This window comes from Dermacentor variabilis, chromosome 9, assembly GCF_050947875.1.
Source record: "Dermacentor variabilis isolate Ectoservices chromosome 9, ASM5094787v1, whole genome shotgun sequence".
Classification (NCBI taxonomy): Eukaryota; Metazoa; Arthropoda; class Arachnida; order Ixodida; family Ixodidae; genus Dermacentor; species Dermacentor variabilis.
In genome coordinates this window covers 91,428,767-91,449,395 of record NC_134576.1, presented here as the reverse complement: position 1 = coordinate 91,449,395, position 20,629 = coordinate 91,428,767, and the positions used below count along the sequence as shown (strand labels likewise).

At 41.5% G+C, this 20,629-nt stretch overlaps 1 protein-coding gene across 1 annotated transcript in view; it reads right to left on the bottom strand.

Annotated features, from left to right (window-relative positions):
- Positions 1–20,629, bottom strand: part of LOC142558439 (uncharacterized) — a 73,430-nt gene that overhangs the window by 27,197 nt on the left and 25,604 nt on the right. Inside the window, exons 6-8 of the mRNA XM_075670574.1 lie at positions 6,435–6,569; positions 5,020–5,154; positions 4,836–4,904 (exon numbers count right to left, since the gene is read on the bottom strand). Of these exons, the coding sequence (XP_075526689.1) occupies positions 4,836–4,904; positions 5,020–5,047 (97 nt within the window). The 5' untranslated portion in view covers positions 5,048–5,154; positions 6,435–6,569. The remainder of the gene's footprint in view (positions 1–4,835; positions 4,905–5,019; positions 5,155–6,434; positions 6,570–20,629) is intronic.

The following is a 20,629-nucleotide window of genomic DNA, read 5'->3' as shown; positions in this document are numbered from 1 at the left end:
TCATTAGGAGGTATCTTTATTTTTGTGATTTCTTTGTGCCGGGCTTGTGCCGCGCATGCATCTGCTCTCTCATTGCCACTAATTCCGACGTGGCTCGGAACCCAGCATAACTTAATGTTCAGTCCTTGTGTGGTGGCTTTTATTAAATTGTGTATAATGTCTCCTAATAATGGTGTGACTGCATTTCTGGCATGAAGAGCTGTGAGTGCACTTAGGGAGTCTGTGTATATGATACTATTTGCGAGGTTCTCCTTTACTATTTTCTCTACTGCTAGAAGAATGGCGCAACATTCAGAAGTGAAAATGGATGTGCACTGTGGAAGTCTTACTGTTTTTTCCCAGTTCCCTTGGACAACTGCACTTCCAACATGGTCATTTGTTTTCGAACCGTCCGTTGAAAGGATGAAAGTAACAAAACTGAATACATCGCCATTACGTGTAAAGCATTTACTTAACCAGTTTACCTAATCTTCGTTTCACATAAATTCTAACATGCGCATTGGTTCTCCATATTTTTCATTTTTCGCAACTACCAGCAACTCACCAACCATTTATCTTGCATTTTTGAAAAGCTAGTGATACAGCAGCGATGCATTCTTGGAAAGCTTGTTTGCCACAACATGCGAAAGATGTTGAAATACTATTCATGCAGCTCTTTTAGTGATAATCATCGATTCTATGTTTAAACCGATCCTTTGTCCCATAGCTGCCTTATTTGCACTTGTCAGTAAAGGCACCGTACCTAATTACAGTGAAATAATTATTCTTGCTGTAAATATATGCATCCACATTTCAATATTTCATATTTGCTTCGATATCCAATACTTACTCTTTGTATTTGATAAGTATTCTAAACAGCTGATAATAGCCAACCTCTAAGAAACATGCTGTTAACTTCTTAAATTTAACAATTCATGGTATGTTTATGCTTATGAATGTGTGTAAGCATACTTGAATTTCAACTTTATTTTTCTGGATAAACTGAAGCACACCTTGTCAAATGGCCCGCTATAAGACCATGCCGTATATTATTAAAGTTCGTTATGTGCTACGTGTAATTGCACGAGGATCGATCATACAGCGGTATACAACGTGCAATCAGAGTCTATGTTCACATTGCAAGCATGGCTACAACCATTACACGTTGACAAAACATAAAGGGCACACATATGCCTCAGACCATATCTGAATGCTCTACAGCTAATGACAGAGCTAATCTACAGGGTCACTTAAGAAAAACACCACCACAGGATTGAAGCCTATATAACAATGACATTTATTGTACACCACCGATAAAAAGAGGTTTACAAAACACGTTATACAAATACTCATTCAAAAAGTATAGCTATTGAGGGATGGATTTGAAATGTAAGCTCCGACCAGGTACTGCAATGATATCATGTGTCACCCCCAACAATGGCTGGCCCATATATTGGGTGTTCTTGCAAAGACATTTATCAGTTTTTAGAAATCATCTGTGGCAGATACCACAATTCTAATCTTTGAGCTGGATAGCTCAAACAGGCGGACATTATTTGTGCAAGAAATCAAAACTTATAAATGGTTAATTACCAAAGGTTCTCTTAGTTTTGAGCTAATTATCTCATAGGTACACCTATTTCATAGTTTTCTCAAACAAACTCATGCCTTGTAAATTTACTTTAGCATGGAATATTGGTGGAAATGCTCTTCTTTGTTCATATTTTATTATGTTCATTCTCTTGTACGTGCTAGTGACCGGTCATCAATGGTTACACCTGTTGGTAGAAACAGAAACAAACAATAAATGTACGAAATCTTACAGCAGATATCGAAATTTACAAATTGTAACAAGGTAGTTTACAAAGAGGATTCACTTGAAACGACTTCTCAAATGACATCGATTAGGAGGTATCATTCCTTGAAGATTGCAAAAGAACAGATTGACGAAGTTATTGTTGTGCTCCTACGCATAAAAGGGAATATTGTTAAAAAAGTAAGTGGGATGACAGTGCATTTTTACTGCAAGTTCGATGGCGCATATCTTAAATATGGTGTCACCCATGCAATTCTCTTTAAGTAGATATGCTTTGCAGTCTCACTGGCTAAAATTTGCAAATTGCAATATGTGCCATAAAGTTATTGGTTAAAAATCTTGATCAGTTATTTTTTTAATTAGTCGATTATGCATTTTAATTTCTCATGCAAGTAATCTCTGCATCTTCCGAGTAGACTGGCTCAAAGGCTAGAATCGTGCTACTATCTGCAACAGGCAATCTTTAGGAATTGCTAATATTCTTCACGGAAACACCTGGTGGTATATATGGGTGAGGCTGAGGGAACATGGCAAGGATAAACACAGTGAACAAGACATTTAATATGCAAACTTTTTCTTCACTTCTGCCACATCCCCAGCAGGCTGGAGAGAGAGAGAGAGAGAGAGAGAGAGAGAGAGAGAGAGAGAGAGAGAGAGAGAGAGAGTGAGTGAGTGAGTGAGTGAGTGAGTGAGTGAGTGAGTGAGTGAGTGAGTGAGTGAGTGAGTGCATGCATGCTTCACTTCTGCCACAGAAAGTACCACAAATGAATACAATACAGAATGTAGAACATTACACCTCTGACATGTGCGCTGTGCCTGCCAAGCCGGCTATGGAGAGAATGTCTGTGGCAGCATGCTGTCGAGCAGGACAAGCCCTGCTAGTGTTTACTATTCTGGCTGTGATCTTGGCTATCTCCTTCACTAAATTTCTGCATGGAGCTCTACAGGGTTCGTGGGCAGGTACTTGAAGTCTTTGAAATAGCTCAATTGCTCAGAAACACTCTGAAGCTGCAATACTGCTGGCTGCACCTGTGTAAGGAGCCCAGTTGGCATGTGCTTTACACTTTCCAAAACCATAACACCAGCAAGAACTTTATATGCAATACAGAGTACAAACAACATTCCCAGCCACTTCTCTGAATTTCTAATTTACTTAGCATTCTTAGGATACTTTATGCCCTTTTCAGTAGGTATCATTGTCTCTAACCATTTGCTAGCCAACTTGAGTGATCGGGTTAATGGGATTAGCACAGTGCTGCTGTCCCGAAGGATCCGAGTTCAAAATCAACTGTTAGAGCAATTGGGTCTTTGATTATGTGGCACTGGGTGTATTCTGCTCTTCCATGAAACACTTTGATGCCAACTTTGGTAATTGGGTATGTGCCAATAGGTATGCATGCACTCGTCAATGTAAACAAAAATCATTTAGAAGTTCTCTGGTGCTGGGCATAATCAAACCCACATCATATATATTCAGACACACGTCATGCACAAATATCGCAGTGGCAATGCTAGATTGTGCGGTGTGCCTAAGGGGATGGTGCGAGATGGGAGCGTGGATGCATTTTTACACTTGAAACATTATGCATTTTGGCATAGACAATACAGTTTATCAGTACACTACTTTAAAGGTACTCGCATTAATGACGACATTCACTGCGAGATGGGTTCTGCAGGAATTTTCTATTTTCTGAGCGGGTCTGAGTGACACACAGATAAGCGTGGTATGTTACAGAGTCATATACGAGCTAGCCAGCACATAATTTTAGCTGAATTTCATAGTAAGAGAATTAAATTGGCTCTAGGTGATTTTGTTAAATTTATTTCTTTGACAAGGTTATGTCATTTATAGCATAGCAAAATATATACATGCATAACGCACTTTCAAAGCAATAGCAGAGGAACCGCACTGCAGTGTTAATCTCACAGTAATGTGTAATTTACAGTTCTGACCCAATAGTTGTGATAGGTTACATCATGAGAACCCTTGCATAATCTTCAGTAAACCAGCGAGAAAAATCACTGTCATAAATTCATGCAAGGCATGTGAGAAGAGTGTATGTGCACAATAACTTTTTTCCAGTCCGCATGTTTGGATATCTCGGCAGCTGATTCCAGCCAAAGGCAACACCCACTACACCATTTCAATACAGCGCACAAGCTTTACTCGGTTTGCAGACATGACATCACCGAACATCACCAATGGCTTCTCAAAAGTTGTGGTGCTCACTTTCTCATGTTGTTGCCTTGGTGTGCGAGTGCTGACCGGTGTGATAGGGTTTGCTAATGCTCAACCACAAGTATCAGACTGGATGTTTAAAGCTTGAGAACCAACTCTGCCGAGGCATGCATTTCAGCTTGTGACCAGCTTGGGAACATTTCAGCTGGCACAATAGTTTAGTCTGTCATAAAAAAGTGTGTACTATGTTAGTGAGGTCACAATAAATAAGTAGTTGTTACTAAAACATAAGTATTTGGACTAGGAAGCACAATTATGTATATGTGAACTTCACCATACTAGAACTGGTACAGCACAACATACAAAGGAAGAAACAAGCCAAGCCGGCCAGATAAAGGAACAATATGTTGCACTGTACCAGTTCTAGAACGCGATACCAACTCGCCCAAACCTCAACCCTAGTGAACTTCACCATAGATGCATTATTAAATTTGTGCATAAGACAAGAAATACGGCACATACTACTGTGCCCTGAATCAATTGCATGTTTCTGTTTTCATTGCTCAATTCTTATCTTTCGAGTAATTTCAAGAAACATATTTACACAGTCACGAATGCATTTTAGGCCAATCGACAATCAAAATATAATTTCAATATGCTGGGATAGGTCAAGTGACTTGAAGGCATTCTATAAAACATTCTCATCTATGGCAGGATCACCTTTCCTTTAGGTAATATTAAAAGAAAAGCTCTACGATACAGAGAGATGGAAATCTCTCAATGCAGTTTATAAGTCATTTTTAGCCATAAAAAAAAAATTATAAAATTGTTGATCTACAACAAAACTTGCAAGCTGCTGACCTTTAGGCCTTCTCCACTGAGTGACAGGACATGTGTCGCTTGAGGTGTTCTTTCCGTGAAAAGGATGCACTGCAGTGGATGCAAGGAAAGGAACGCTCTCCAGTGTGGGTGCGCAGATGACGTGTCAGGCTGTTCCTCTGAGTGAATGCTTCCGGGCACAGGTGGCATTTGAAGGGGCGCTCACCTGTGTGTATGCGCAGGTGTTGGTTCATGAGCTTTTTGTGCCCAGTCTTGTAAGTGCACTGCCGGCAGCAATGCAGCTGGTCACATATGGAGACCAGTGAAAGGTACTGCTTACGCGATGCCAATCGCAAGGAACCTGCAATGTCGGAGGGAGCACAGGAAGCCAATGTAGCCAATGTGTCATCTATTTGATGGAACCAAAGTACTACATCTGGCAATTAAAAAGAGTTGCCTCACTCGAAAGCAAAAAAACTTGATAAGCTTGGCCTGGCAACCTGAATATTACTCTGACATCTACAGTGTGCTGGCGCAGTATATGTCTTGCACCATTTCCTATCTCTGTATACATCTCTGTTTACAATTATTCTTAATACACACATTACAGCTCCAAACACAGAGGTGGTATTTGGCAACCAATTTCGATATGATGCCTAAATAGTCACTTCTGCACTCACCTATAAAACTAAGTATTACATGTTATTTTACATCACAATACAGCACGATAGGTGCATCAATACATATTTGAACACGTGAAGCATATGACATGAATATTAACATGAATGAAAGTAATATAAAATAAAAACTACGTGAAATCAAAACAAAAGAAGGAAAGACTCAACACAGCGTTTATAAGAGGTCACAATGACACCACACTTGCTGGTAGAGGAGAATACAGCTACACTTCCAACCATTAAAATAAGGGCATTGCTATCATTAAAGAAAATAAATAACAAGCCTTGGTAAATACAAACTTCGGCTTCCAACACATGGACATCGGATTTGCCCTGTAATATTTATATTGTGCTAAAACTGTTTATTCACGGCACATATAAATACCAGAAAAAGATGTTTATTTTTATCTAAATGTGTTAACCGCATTGAGAATAAGCCTAATGAATTATAAGAAAAATATTTTGCAGAATCTTTTTCAGCAGTAGGGGGCATCATACTTTCAAAAGAAAGTGAGTCACACACGAAACTTTTCCCTAGCCCTGTGTCCTGCTGGTTAAATAGTCAAATTTGCAGGTGATGGAAAAGTCCCCTCTTTCAGCATTAAACAAGGGATTCTTTCACTCTAATAGTGCATCGTAAATACTTTCCATGATCCTGTTTCATTGCTTAAGCAACAGCAATATGAAACGAACCCTCCCTCCCCTCCCCCCCACACATGCTATTGCACATATGTATATATGAAAACAGTCAATATTTTACACTGTATATTACATAATATGTTCATACATTGCAGTGTATTTTTATTTTACCAGGATAATTAGACAGCAGTCAGTGCAACAAAACCTTCTTTTTTTTCATGACTTCAGTAAAATGATGGGGCAGCAAGTGAACCTGGCATTAGACAAGAAAAGCACAGGTAACAATCAGTAAACAGTCATATCACCGTTACAATGATAAACCAACCGTAGATTGTAACTGCTTTGTTATGGAACAAACAACAAAAAATTGATGCTGTTCGAGAATCAGGCAAGCAGTCTTTCAGTCGAAGCCCAAGCAGTACAACTTGTTCGATGTTTTTCTAGGCGGCTTGGACACCATCTGTAACAGCACAAGGATCACTGTCAGAATTGGCATAAACACTAACAGTTGCACCCACACGAAGCATGTTTTTTTTTTATTGACAGACATACTTAGGCTGAGGCACAATGCTTTGCTTTTAAATATATTAATATCTCATACATCTATTGCAAACAATTATTCACTGAATCATGCCGAACCTACTCAATAAAACAAATTTTTTAAGTATGAAAGAATCAGTGTTCTGAAAAGTAACTTGACTACACAATCAGTCTTGATCACATTGGCTCCTAATTTAAACAATCAATGTCCCTATGCTCCTGCCAGCACTCACTGCATCAAAAGTGTGATTGGCAAGTACTGGTTAAGCCTCCTTTACTATAACTGAGACATCTATTAAATACGCCTTTCTCATCTTCACAGAAAAATGGCTCTTTAACAAGAATAAGCTGTTACCTAGCTTGAAGCCAGAGCAAAAATACTCGTGTATGTCATTACCGTCCTAATTTATTTCAATTACGATTCCCTCCCCCCCCCCCCCAGAATTTCAGACTGTACAAAACTTCAGAGTAAACAAAGGCACCTTGGCATGTTGTAATGCATGAAGCTCTTTTTGGTTATTGAATAATGTAATGTGATCTACAATGTCTAAATGCCTGCTGCTGTCGCTATCACTTGGATGAAAACACCAGTCGATTGGCCATGCCTGCAGGCTAACAGGTGATGAGGTACATATGTTTAAATGGCACGAGGTTCCTGGCATTGCAGTGCAGTTCGCATTCATTGCAACAGTACGTTTCATTACTGCAACCTCGACATGAACGCATGTGTCACATTTGCCGTTTGTCCTAGTCAACCACATCGCAGTAGTCTATCGCACATATTATTATCATCATCATCACAATTATCATCATCATCCTACTTTTATGACCACTGCAGGACGAAGGCCTTCCTCTGCGATCTCCAATTACCCCTGTCCTGTGCCAACTGATTCCAACTAGCACCCCCAAATTTCCTAATTTCATTGCCCCAGCTAGTCTTCTGCCATTCTCGAGTACACTTCTCTTGGCACCCATTCTGTAACCCTAATGGTCCACTGGTTATCTAACCTGTGCATTACATGACCTGCCCAGCTTTATTTTTTTCTCTTAATGTCAATTAGAATATCCGCTATATCCGTTTGTTCTCTAATCCAAACCGTTCTCTTTCTGTCTCTTATGCCTAGCACTCATCGTTCCATAGCTCTTTGCGCGGTCCTTAACTTGTTCTCAAGCTTTTTTGCCAGTCTTCAAGTTTCTGCCCGTATGTCAGCACTGGTAAAATGCACTGATTGTACACCTTCCTTTTCAATGATAATGGTAAGCTTCCAGTCAGGAGCTGACAATGTCTGCCGTATGCACTCCAACCCATTTTTATTCTTCTGTGAATTACCCTTCTCATGATAAAGGTTCCCCGTAAGTAATCGACCTAGGTAAGCATACTCCTTCACAGACTCTAGAGGCTGGCTGGCGATCCTGAACTCTTGTTCCCTTGCCCGGCTATTCATGATTATGTTTGTCTTCTGCATAATAATCTTCAACCCTACAATTACACCCTCTCTGTTAAGGTCCTCAATCATTTGTTGTAACCCGTCTGCAGTGTTGCTGAATAGAACAATGTCATCTGCAAACTGAAGGTTGCTGAGATATTTGCCGTCGATTCTTACTTCTAAGCCTTCTCAGTTTAATAGCTTGAATACTTCTTCCAAGCACGGTGGCACATTTGGATTATTGCCTAGTAAAAGTGTACAGTACGCTACCAATGGCCCACTACGCACCCCGCACTGTAAAACAAGTGAAGATGCTTGCTGCAACAGGTTTGGCGGCGATAGCTGTGAACGCAGCATGCAGCGATACGGCCAGAGATTTGCTAATACAGTACCAAATTAAGAAACTGTACATGCTGTCATTTTCACATGAGACGGGCGGCTATAATGAGGGAGCTCCACCACTGGAAAAGCTGGTGCTGCAGTCGGTGTGACGTGGCATGAAGGATCATGTGGACACAGCAACCATGTCGGCTGCTTCGAAAGCAATGAAGCAAGCTGAAATTGAAAGCTTAAAGTCCCACCTGTGCTGCGTTTCTTATTAAGTGGGGTGTCTTCAGGTGTCTACTTGACAGCACTTGAAAGCACTATAACGTGTAGTGGCTGCCTTTGAAACGATCTAACATGGTACGCTACTGCTCAGTACCGATGTGCCGGACGTACGCTATGGAGCCCGGTATTGGCCTTCACATATACCCGCAGAACAGGAAGCTGCATTGGGTCACGAAACTTAGAACCGGCAAGCAGCCATTGGCTATAACTCAGGTGTGCAGCAAGCACTTCTGTGCATAAGATTTCTGCTATGGTGTCGGGGCTGTGATGTTCAGTGAGTAGCAGAGGGCGCGCACTGATACGCTCACCTGTGTTCACTGTCCGGCTAATGTCATAAAGCTAAGCTTTGATTTATGAACTTGTTGATGCTAGATACTGGCAAGTTCACTGGTATGGAAAGGGAACTACAAATAGCCCATTAAAAAAAGGGATGGCATATGCTCATGTTTGCTTTAGCACCAAAGAATCAAGGTATACTGAATTAAGAAAAATATGCAGCGAGAAATTGCTCGCTGAGAACACCGATAAGCATACAGTGCGATGCAACTTAAAAAATAATGATAGTAAAATGTCCAAGATTTCAGAAGAAACGAAAAACAACAACACTGAATCGTCGCTACAGAACATCACAAGTCGCCGTAGGCGTCGAAGTCCCTAGTTATAACAAAATTATTTTTGAACAGCTCTGATAGCGTTTACGCAACAATGGTTGCTACTGTACTGTCAAATGCTCATATGCTGCAGCCTAAAGCCCAAGGCATGGTGTAGAAGCAAAACATTGTGTGCAGACATGCATGCAAGTGTGCAGATGGTCGCTGCAAACCCATGCAACCACTGCATTGAGCCTTCATTCTGCTATGCTCCATTTGGTCGTACAGACAGCCCACTATAAGAGTATATTTCACATAGTTTGCTCTCAGCAATTGCCTACCTTTAACGCAAGAAACCAGTTCTGGGGACTCAACGACGGCAACCACGTGCAGTAGGCATTCACTGTACGTATTCAGTAAAGAGATAGCATCTGTAAACCATTCTATGCTCTGTTTGCCCAATATTACTATTTTGACAGTCAAGAACTTCTGTCACTTCAAGAGTACTTACAGAAATGTCCAGGAGGGCTCCCATATGGCGTTCTTATTGAGCACCGACATCCAAACCTATGAGGAGCACGCCGCGTTATCTCTCATACTACGCAAGCAAGGCGCTTGTGACAGATAGCGAATCCGTAAGTCCTTGCCACCAATACTGTTCTCAATCACGTGCCTCACGCAGTGTTCTTGTTCAAATGGGATCTAGCGGTCGGAAAATGTATACGATAGTAGTCTGCAGCAGAGAATGGCAGCACATTTCGGTTATCGCCAATTAAAAGCGTATGCTATGCTTCTGAAGGCATTATGCACTGTGGACAGCGCTTATCATAATAGGACTGGTGGTGATAGCTGTGAATGCTATGTGCGATTACCCCGGAGAAGATTTGTTGGTACTGAAGTGAGAAACTGAGTACCACTGCATTTTCATGCGAGACGGGCAGGCGAGTATTATGGTGAAGCTGTCGCAGGGGGCAGCTATATACTGTTGTTGATTTTGTGCACCCCATGCATTTTCTTGTTTACATGGGATCTAGTGGCCGGAAAATTTATCATGAGATTGCAGTTTGGCGATGTACTGAACGTTTCTGGTTTTTCGGGCACGTATGAACCAGTAAAAAATGAGCACAACTCTATTAGGTCATTTTTTATATTCTCGATTGCACGTGCTGGGGCCAAGAAGATATACGTGACAGGACCGTATCATCGAGGTTCTACTGTGTTCGGCACCTTGCAGTCAATCAACAGCATTGTCAATCCGAGACAGCGGGTAAACATTTCTTCTTTTTTTGTAATCCTGTTTAGGCGGCGATAATCGAAGCAAAATTTAATGGAGCTATCTTTTTTGCACTAGAACAGGTGCCGACCAAGGGCTTACAGAATGATGCCGCGCCACAGCCTGTTGTCTACTTGTTTTGTGATAACTCTGTGCTCTTCTGCGGGGAAACGTGGTACGCACACTGCCGCAAGGGGGCATGATAACCAATCTCGATGGTATGGTACGCTTGTCCTGCGACCCAAGGATGGTTGGTTGGAGTCGAACGAAGAAACAAACTTGTTAAAAGGAGAGTAAGACGTTGGGTGCGAAGAGATGGTGAAAGGTCTGCGGCAATGGTGCAGTCGAATGATGAGACAGAAGTTATGGCATCCAGATGTAAATGGGTGGCGCCATTGTGAACGTCTTCAGTACACATGACAGCTTGCACAAATCCTAAGGTCTAACCATGCAGTATGGTCACAGGATACCAGTGCAGATTGCATATGGGTGTCGAAGCAAATTCAAACCTAACAGTGAGGAAGGCGAATGGGAGAAATAAGTCCTTGCGGTGAGCAAGCACATCAGATAGTGTAAATGCCACAGTTGAGTCTGACACGGCAGCACACGACAGGATAACAAGCACCAACGTCTCTGGAGAGAGATCAGTAGGTCAGTAGGTCGAGATCAAAGGGTATTGGCGGCGAGTCAGCTGCGTCTCGGCAACGAATCTCAAGGGCATGTTGCGGCGATATCTCGGCAGCATATTGCTGTGCTTAGCAAAACTGGTCATAGGCCCCATGGCTAACAGACATGGTACGACAACAGAAGTGCACAATGTGAGCAATTCCACAGGCAAAGTAAATAGGCCTGTTGTCTGGCGTGTGTCATGTGTCGGCTCAACAAAGAAACTGAGGTGACTGCCGTGGAATGTGGAGTAAGAGGAAACTGGTGCATTGGTGGTGGAGTGGAATATCATGATGGGGGTTGGCTTGTGATCCCAGAAGCATAGTTGAGCAGCGGAGGTGTGACCTGGTATGGCATACGAGTCAGCATACGAGAGCGGTGCCACCACAGAAGCCAGCAGGTGAACAGAGGGAGGTGTGTCAGACATCTGGGCATGGAAGGCTTGCTGCACTGCTGGAGTTAGTGTTTGGGTAGGCTCCTGGCTAAGAGGGAGCAGCGATAGTTGGTGGGCCACTTTCTCTCGAATGAAATACTTCAGCTGAAGTCCGACATGGCAAGCAAGCAGTAACTGCAGTGGCCGAGACGGAGTCAGCCTGTGGAACATTTTGGGGGTTGATGTTACGCTGGTGGCACAATTCGTCGAAACTCTGACCAAGGTTGAAGGGAATGGTGACACTGGTTGGACTCTTGGCAAGCAGCATTTGAACGCATCATCCTCAATACTTTTCAGAATATGTTTGATCTTCTCATTCTCTATCATCGTTGGATTAACATGGCTTTAGAGATGCAGTACATCATCAATATAGCTGGGAAATGTCTTGCCCGGCTGCTGTGCTTGCTGGCGTAGACACTATTTGGCACTTAGCTTGTGGACAGCGGGGCAGCTAAATACTTTGGTGAAATGCATCTTCAATGTGTGCCAACTCGAGATAGCACAACCTGTGGTTTAAGATTCACGAATCTTAAACCACAGGTTTGAGACATCAGCAAGGTAAAATATGATGTTACTCAGTTTTGTCTGGTCTTCCCACTTATTGTGAGCACTTGTTCATAGGAGGACAGCGAGCCTTCAACGTCATGTTCTCTGGTCCCGCTGGCCGGGTTGCCCTAATGGAGAACGCCGGCACAATTGACACGAGCAGCCATGGGTTCAGACGGCGCAGTGGTCGCATCAGTCATAGTGTTGATGGGCAACCTAGGAGCGTGGAGCTCTAGCCTGACTAGAGGGATTATAACAACCTCCATCAAATGTAATGAGATTTAATTAAAGGTGAAAATTAGTCTAGCAGCATCCTAGCAGCAGCGAACAGCCCAAGCTATTGTTCTTCTCCTGAGTGGTTGTGGCGCACACCCACAGTGTGGGGATTTGCAGTGAATCAGGTGGTTAAATTAGGTGTATAAGTACAAGGGAATTAACAATTTGAACATTGGAGCATGGAATGAAAATTTTTGTGACAAAGAAAAAAAGCAAGCAGAACAAAACCATGAATAAAAATGAACTAATAATAGATAGCTAGATAAAAAAAATAAATTAATAAAAGAAAACTATGGTGGGGAGGGGGAACAGTTAGTCTAACATGGTAATTGATTAGGTTCAGTCAGGTAATTTTGGATTTACAAGAAACATTTCTATGGTTGAACCCAATAATGGAGGCTCCAAAAGGCACAGTTAAATCTAGGCCAATATTGCAAAGTGGGATTTCCAGCAGTCTTTTTTTTATTTCTTTAAAAAAACGCCTACAAGATAAAAAGAAGTGGTCTATTGTCTTGACTCCGCCACAGAATGAATATAATGAGAAAGGAACCAGAACTGTGCAGATAGAAGTTTAACGCAAGTACACGGCAGCGCAGCCTCGTGATGGAAATTTCAATTTTTCGTGTCTGGCAGAAATCTCTGTGCCCAGAATATAGAAGAAGGTGGTAATCCATGGAGTTAGCTATTGTGGAGCCTGACACTGCCTGCATAATGACACTCCTGCACAATCTAGCAGCAGTGGTATGATCAGTCAAAGGGCAATACAGGAGAATTGGGCCGCTTATCGATGCCTTAGCTAGAGAAACTGCAATTTCATTTATAATTAGTCCTTTATGGCCAGGCACCCAAGGTAAACGCACACCTCTCAAGTACCCAGGTACCAATGAATGATACGTCCTCATACATGAGAGAAACAAGAAGCAGTCAGGAATCAGCACAATGATAATGAATCAGTGACTATCATGGCTGAAGCAACTGATGGGCCTAATTTGCGTAGAGCCAGCACCAGTGCCATGAATTCAGCTCTCTAGCTATCACCGCATGGGTAGTCATCGTTGTCTTCAAGCTGCTACCAAAGACACGAGATGCGTCTGCTCCATTACAATAGCATTTACAGAGGTCAGAATTGCAGCACCTTTGCTCGTGCATAAAAATGCAGTCACATTCCTGTGGATTAAACATGGGATTGTCTCTCTATTTATGCACTGTAATAATTTTCCATGATGATCTTCCATTTACTCCGGCAAAAGTAACATGAAACTACAGAGCAGCGAAGGTAACTTATTCGCGAATTAGTGTTTCTGTTACTGACACAACCACAGATACACAAACTTTTGAACAAATCTCTGAAGACAGGCAACATTCCACACACTATATTTACATTCTCTACTAGTACATTACAACGCCTTTTTTTTACCGGATAATTACTTAACAGTCAATGCAATAAAACATTTTTCTTTCTTCCTGATTTCAATACAATAATAGAGCAGCAGGCAAATTTGCCATTAGACTTGTTCCAGGCATGAAAGGCAAAGGTGACGATCAGTAAACAGTCACATAATTATCACAATGGTAAATAAATCATAAATAAAAGTGCCATGTCATCTATAAATCCAGCAAACAAATGCTTTCCAAGAAGAAACTGGTTGGATGAATTCCTTGCAAAGTTCGAACAACACAATTTCTTGTGTGTTTCGTAGGAAGCATGGATGTGAAAGGAGGATTACTCGTCTGGTTTCGCTGCTACTTATTTCGATCTCTTCCCAAACGTAGAAACACGTTTAAGAGGTTGCCATTACGACACAATTTCTTAAATGAAGCTCAAATCGCCGAAGGGTGCTCGACTTGTTCCAGAAAAAAAGACTTCCAGGACAAGTTCGCATAGTGGCAGGAATGCTGGGAGCAATGTATTGATGTGCAAGGGAACTATTTCAAAGCCGAGAAGTATATGAATACATGTAAATAAATTATGTGCTTCAGAACAGAGCCAGTCTTGAAACTTTTTGATACTGCCTCGTATTTCCAGTCATTCAGTAAATATGGCTCATTTTTAAGTAGCCCATATATGAATTTGTTTCAAGTTATTATTAAAGGGACCCTCACCAGGTTTGGCCACCTTGAGTTGACAAACGCAGAACATAGTATGCGTGCTAACGATCGTGTCTGCAAAGTATTACATCGCTACGCGCCGCGGAAAGGTCTAAAATTTCAATCCGAACGCCCTTTTCTCTTTCCCTTGCGGCGACCGCACTCCTAGCCAGACGGTGACGTACTCGTATGCCTGCGCCGACGTACTCGTGTACGTAGTGTGACGTCAATCATCGAGACACATGACTTCGTGAATAATTCAAGGCAACATCTGTTATTTGTGTGGTTTGTTGCTTGTATTAACGAACTGAGGTTAAAGAAATAATAAAGCATACAAACCGAATGTCTGCGTGTTTTCTGTTTTACTTCACACCGAAGCAAGAGAGATGTACTTCCGCTTCGTCTGCTAGTTCCTGTGCTCGTGCAGTCACTTGCGCAGGTACCGAAACTATGCCATTTTCTACTGTGTTCCAGCGTGTGATCATGCTCTGTAATCTGCTTGTGTCAGCCTCAGTATTCGTGTACCACTGAATTATACCACTAGTCATGTGTCCTTGTGTGCAGCGAGCAATAATCGTGCACTACGCGAAACGAGTCAATCACAACAGCTCGTGCGTGACGTCATCAGCGGAAGTGTACAAAGCTGCAGAAAAAAAGAGAAAAAAAAAACAACAACATGAAGACGGGGCCCGTGACGTATGTGTGACGCAATCCTTGAGGTCTGGTATGGGAGAACGCAGGGGAGGAATTTCGCTTGCGGAGGCTACGGGGAAGTGGAGAGAGAGTCTATGTCTGCGGTGAAGCTCGCCTTCTGAAATCATGGGTTCGCAACACTGAAATTATTTTATCTTGGATATCAATGAGCCGATACGAAAATATTTTGCGACAGAATGCTCCCTAGAGAACACATAGCAACTTCCAGCATATAAAAAAAATTTGCTATGGGGCTGGTACACAAACATTTGGTAAACAAACTTTGACCCTTTGAGGGTCAATGACGTAAATATACGGCGCCATGAACAAGTCCGTAAATGGTCGAAGCCGTATATTCACGGCGCCGATTTCCTAACTTTTCCTTCTCTGTCATGTGCTGCCACTATGTGGGAATAAAGGGAATTTTTTTTGCGCACCTCCCTATTTCAGTTTTCGTTGCATGGTTTGTTTTAGCGCTAGTTCGCGCCCGCGCGTCTATATAGTACCGCCCGCGCATTGGCACGCGTGCGGCCGGGTGGTTGTTCGGGTTTTGATTTCGCGGGTGGTTTCGGCTTCTTGCGCTTGCAAAACTGATGGCTATCTCGTTACTAATCGCTCAAAGGGCGACCGCCTCTTTCTCGCTCGTTCAGTGCTCACAGGGGTGCGCATAGGAAGGATGCCACCGTGCACGCGTTTCCTGTGCTTTTTTTTACACTTGCGAAAACTAATTGCATCTGGTTGGCGATAAGATGAAGATTAGCGTAAGTTTGTCACACGTTTTGCTTTTTTGACGGGCACACAACCACACACTTTTCTTGAGTGCGTGCACCTACGCAGTTCGATTACGCTATGGATGTGCATATTAGATATTAGTTAAGAGCAGGAACATTTGAGTGTTGCGAAATATTCTCGTGTGCGCATTTTCAAGGCCTTGAACTATGTGTATAAAAATGCATGAAATTTTTTATTCTTATAAGTCTATTTCCTTTTTTATTGTTGTTATTCATGAATGAAGAGTACATATATACCAACGCAAAATATTTTTTCTCACTTTACGGTCACCCTAGGAAAATTACGGTGAATTTGTTTCAAAATAAGTCTCTAAGAAGAGTTGAAATCTGCAATAAAGAAAGTCGACCCTGGGCGGTCGCATATGTCGAAACAAATCGACCCTAAAAGAGTTAAGCCAGTCTCACAATGTTTGCATCCCTTTAAAACAATGTGTAGCTGTGTAGTATCACATTCATTATGCGTGCAATGCTCTTCGCGTAATGCGAAGAGATGGGATGTTTTCCCACCTGTGGCAAGTTGTTTTTTCATCCACTTTAATTGCCATTAATTTATAATTTCCTTAATTCCATTAGTAAGCAAAAGTAATATCCCCTATGTTGTCCTTGTTTGTTGCCTTCTTATGATATGATTAATAAAAATTGGGCCCCTCTGTTAACCCCATTTCTTCTTGTTACACACACACACACACACACTGACGTTACATGCCTTTAATTTTGGTGAGCATAGAGGATTCCCTTTGTGAAAAGCGTATGTCACGTTTACGTATGTAAGGAAATGTAAATAAAACATGTAATGCTAGGTATATTTTTGCAGCCATACTACACTAAGCATGCTATCATTATGGTTATATCCGTTTGATGCAATCGAAGGTAAATTTATCCTCTCCCTCAATGGTGAGGGAGGCAGAGCTCGACACCACATTTGTCAACATGTGGGGGAGTGGCTGAGTTTGAGACAGCACACTCTGCCATAGTAGGTATAAGCTATCTAACTCAACCCTGTGCTAGTTAGGAATAATAAGGCTTAAAACTTACATCTAGTTGCAGAAATTTGATGATTGCTCGGCTATGGTGTTCGACATGTAGGGCATGTACAGAAATGGAATGAAGAGATACGACCAGGAACACAGGGGTGGCAATCCCCGCCTGCTACCTTTGACCACGGTGGGCCTACTACAAATCGGGGGTGCGCGTGATTGCGAAATTAGATCATAGGATGTCCACTTATATATATAGCTGGATATCATGTAAGGCATGTAAGTTTTGTAATGCATAAATAGACGTCAATTCTGTATTTATGATGTCATTTTTGTACTCTATTGGCCCGTACACCGTCAGCAGTGTGCACACAATGCATCACGTATCCCACCACAGCTGCATCCCCCAATACAGTATATTTCATTTTTTACCAAGCGGACCGGGTACAAATTTCTAATTTCATGAACTAGGAAAGAACAGCACCAACTAAGACAATCAGATGCGGAAGAACGACACAAGACCGCACGTGATTGTCTTAGTTGGCGCTGTTTTTTCCTAGTTCAGGTATGCACTATCTAGCCCAAATGAATGTTGTTCTGAACCATGTTTCTAATATTATGTTGCTTTCGAAATGAGAAAACATTTTATACCCAATTTAATATTCAGTTGTTGTTTTTTCTCAATGTTCACACTCAATTCCAGTAGAAAATTTCACTATTTCAACATTCCCAGTTTCTACGGTTGAAGCATCTGGTTGTTTTGGCAATCAATGGGCTGACTGATGTGGCCGAAGGCACAACACACTTTTTTAAAGTTTACTACTGTTACTACTACTACTAATAATAATTTTTGTTATCCCACACAAGTCTTTTCCATAATGCTTTCTCTGTGTGTGTGGGCAAAACACATCCATCAACAGATGTAAGCATATTCTCCAGCAAATCAAGCTCCACTCTTAGGATGAGAACTTTGGCAACCTTGCTAGGAGGTAACACAAATATCTTTTAGCTGAATGTGCTTTCCTAACTGCAATATATTTTTCTAGAGAGAATAGGCTATGCTTTGCACAATAGAAGGATCGTGGATGACAACTTTCAATCCAACTCCACCTCTTCATATCGGACACATAAATTTTCAAAACAGTTCATGTGGTTTCACAAAGAAGCCTAAAAATAGGCACACCCGCACATATTAGGCGCTGCTTCTCTCACAGGTGTATGGAAGCTGCAAATACACTGCAATGGGAGGGCATGAGTAATCGAATATGTTCTGATGCTCCTCTCATGTCCAGCCCAACATCATGAATTCTTCACCATATTTCAAGCGCGTATCAACTATAATTGCAAAGCTGACCTAACAGCCCAGCAGTACAGTTGCATTCAATATGAGCTGCAACAGTGTGCTTGCGTTTGCAATGGCTCGAAGAGTGCAATGCCGCACCGACACAGGAAAAATAGAAAACTAAGCACCCTTTTAACTACAGGTATTTATTAAACCAACTTTTCGCATTTTGCCACCAGTGTGCAGTCCTGGAGCAGTTTCGACCACGGCCACCGTGTTGCAGCTTATATCGAATACGACTGTACTTCCTGCTGCGCATGTGCAAGCTGCTCAACGTTAGTGGGGCGGATTAGGAAGTGACCAGAAGCAAAAATACCTTAAAATTTCAGAATTAGCAGAAGTTGTTAAGGTGCCACAGTAAGTGATTAGTAGATTTGAAAACAGTTTACAACAGCATTTGGGACATAAAGGAACATTTAAACCAGACTGAACAGTTCTGTTTGATATCAATTAATTCGGATGTGTCCCTTCTGATCAATAGCTTGCCAAGTTCTGCTGCAGGTTTCGTTTTTTTAGCTTGTTGGCTTTCAAGATGTCTGAATCCACAAATTGGAGACATAATTGTGCTGTTGAAGGTCGCATCATTAGGCACTAATTAATGTGGCTTGGACTGGAGCATTAGGATCCATTAGGATCCTAACACTTTTCAGAAGTCAGAAGTGCAGCTCAGATTTCACTGTCGAGATAGATCACCAAAATGAAGTCAATACTGACGACTGGATTCTGGCTCGTTTCAATATTTCAACCAACTTAAGCCTGCTTAGTAGAGGTGTATGAAAGTTATCAAATAATATAAAAATTGTTTTTTACTCCACCAAAACTAGATATTTAACACTTTTTTCGGATAATATGTCCTCCGTGCATTGGTATATTTTTGATGATGCCATGCCATTTATTTGCAGTTGCTTTCTAGTTGTCTGATAAACCAAAATCATATTGATACACTGCTTTTGCCAGTCATGCTCCTACTATAGCTGTTACAGCTTTCTTTTCTCTCTCCTTAAGTGACCGACAGCAACAGTGACATTTTATTGCATGAAGGCAAAAGCTTTTCTTCTTTTACCTAGTGTCTAGGATATGATCACCAGGAAAGTTGTGTTCAAGGGAGCAATGCACAGATAAAATAAAATCCACAAATAATTGCACTCAAAATAAGTATGTTATGTGTTTTTTTAAATAATTTATTGTCGATAAGTGATATGAAACAACAGTCAAGAAACAGTTCATTTGCAGTAAAATGTTGTCAAGAAATTGTGCAACAGCTATAGGGGGCTTAATGAAATATCAACAAGACTTTCTTAAAGTTGACCCCAGTTTATGGAGCACCATAACCTTTACTCTGGTTGCACAGGGACTGGTAGAGAATACACATATCTCCCACCTAGGTCCTTCATCTGCTGCTACTAGGATGGTACGTATTAAATGTGGTGCCATTACTGCACATGGACGCTTGTAATTTGAATACAGTTGTAAATTACAGCTGTAAGCACACTAAAACGCATTAAAGGACATTACAGTCCGGGCGTATGGTATCAGACCCAACCAGAAAGGCCCCTTTTTGGTACTGCTTCAAAGGTGTGAAAAAGAGGCTAGAATGAAGCATACGATGGCTGCTACAAACACAGCAAGAGAATACATTCATGGCACCTTCACATAACAATAGTGCATGAAACATGTCTGCTAAAATAATGCGAACATTACTGACCTCTCAAACATTAAAAAAATTAAGAGAGTGATTCTAGGTACAATATGTGGTACTACATTATTGACAATTAATGAAGATCGCTTGTACACAAATTGAAAGCAAATACGGTTCAAAGATCGAAACTCACCTATACTGACATAATATACAATGCAAACAGCTACTGTATGTGAAGAGATATTACACATAATTGGGATTGCATCATTTTCCCTGAACACCTTAAAATTCGATATCAAGTGACATCAATCACTTGCCCATGTCCTTTTGGAGTAGCGTTTAAAGCAGCCAACAGCTAAAAATGTGTCTCAGAGTCATAATATGTGTTTGCAGAGGAGGTTTATGAAAGCAATCGCAATACATATTAGTATACGGAGCTCTCACAGTGGCCAAGCCATGCGAAAGCAATAAGTGTTCTTTTTTTGTTTATAACCTTAATCGAAACATTAAAAATCAGAGCACCGCTTCATACGAGTTTTCTCTATGAATTGCAATGAAACAGTGGTGTCTGAAGATAAGCTGAAAAAAGACTCAGGTTGCATTGAAAAGCACTGAAGCACTTGGACAGGT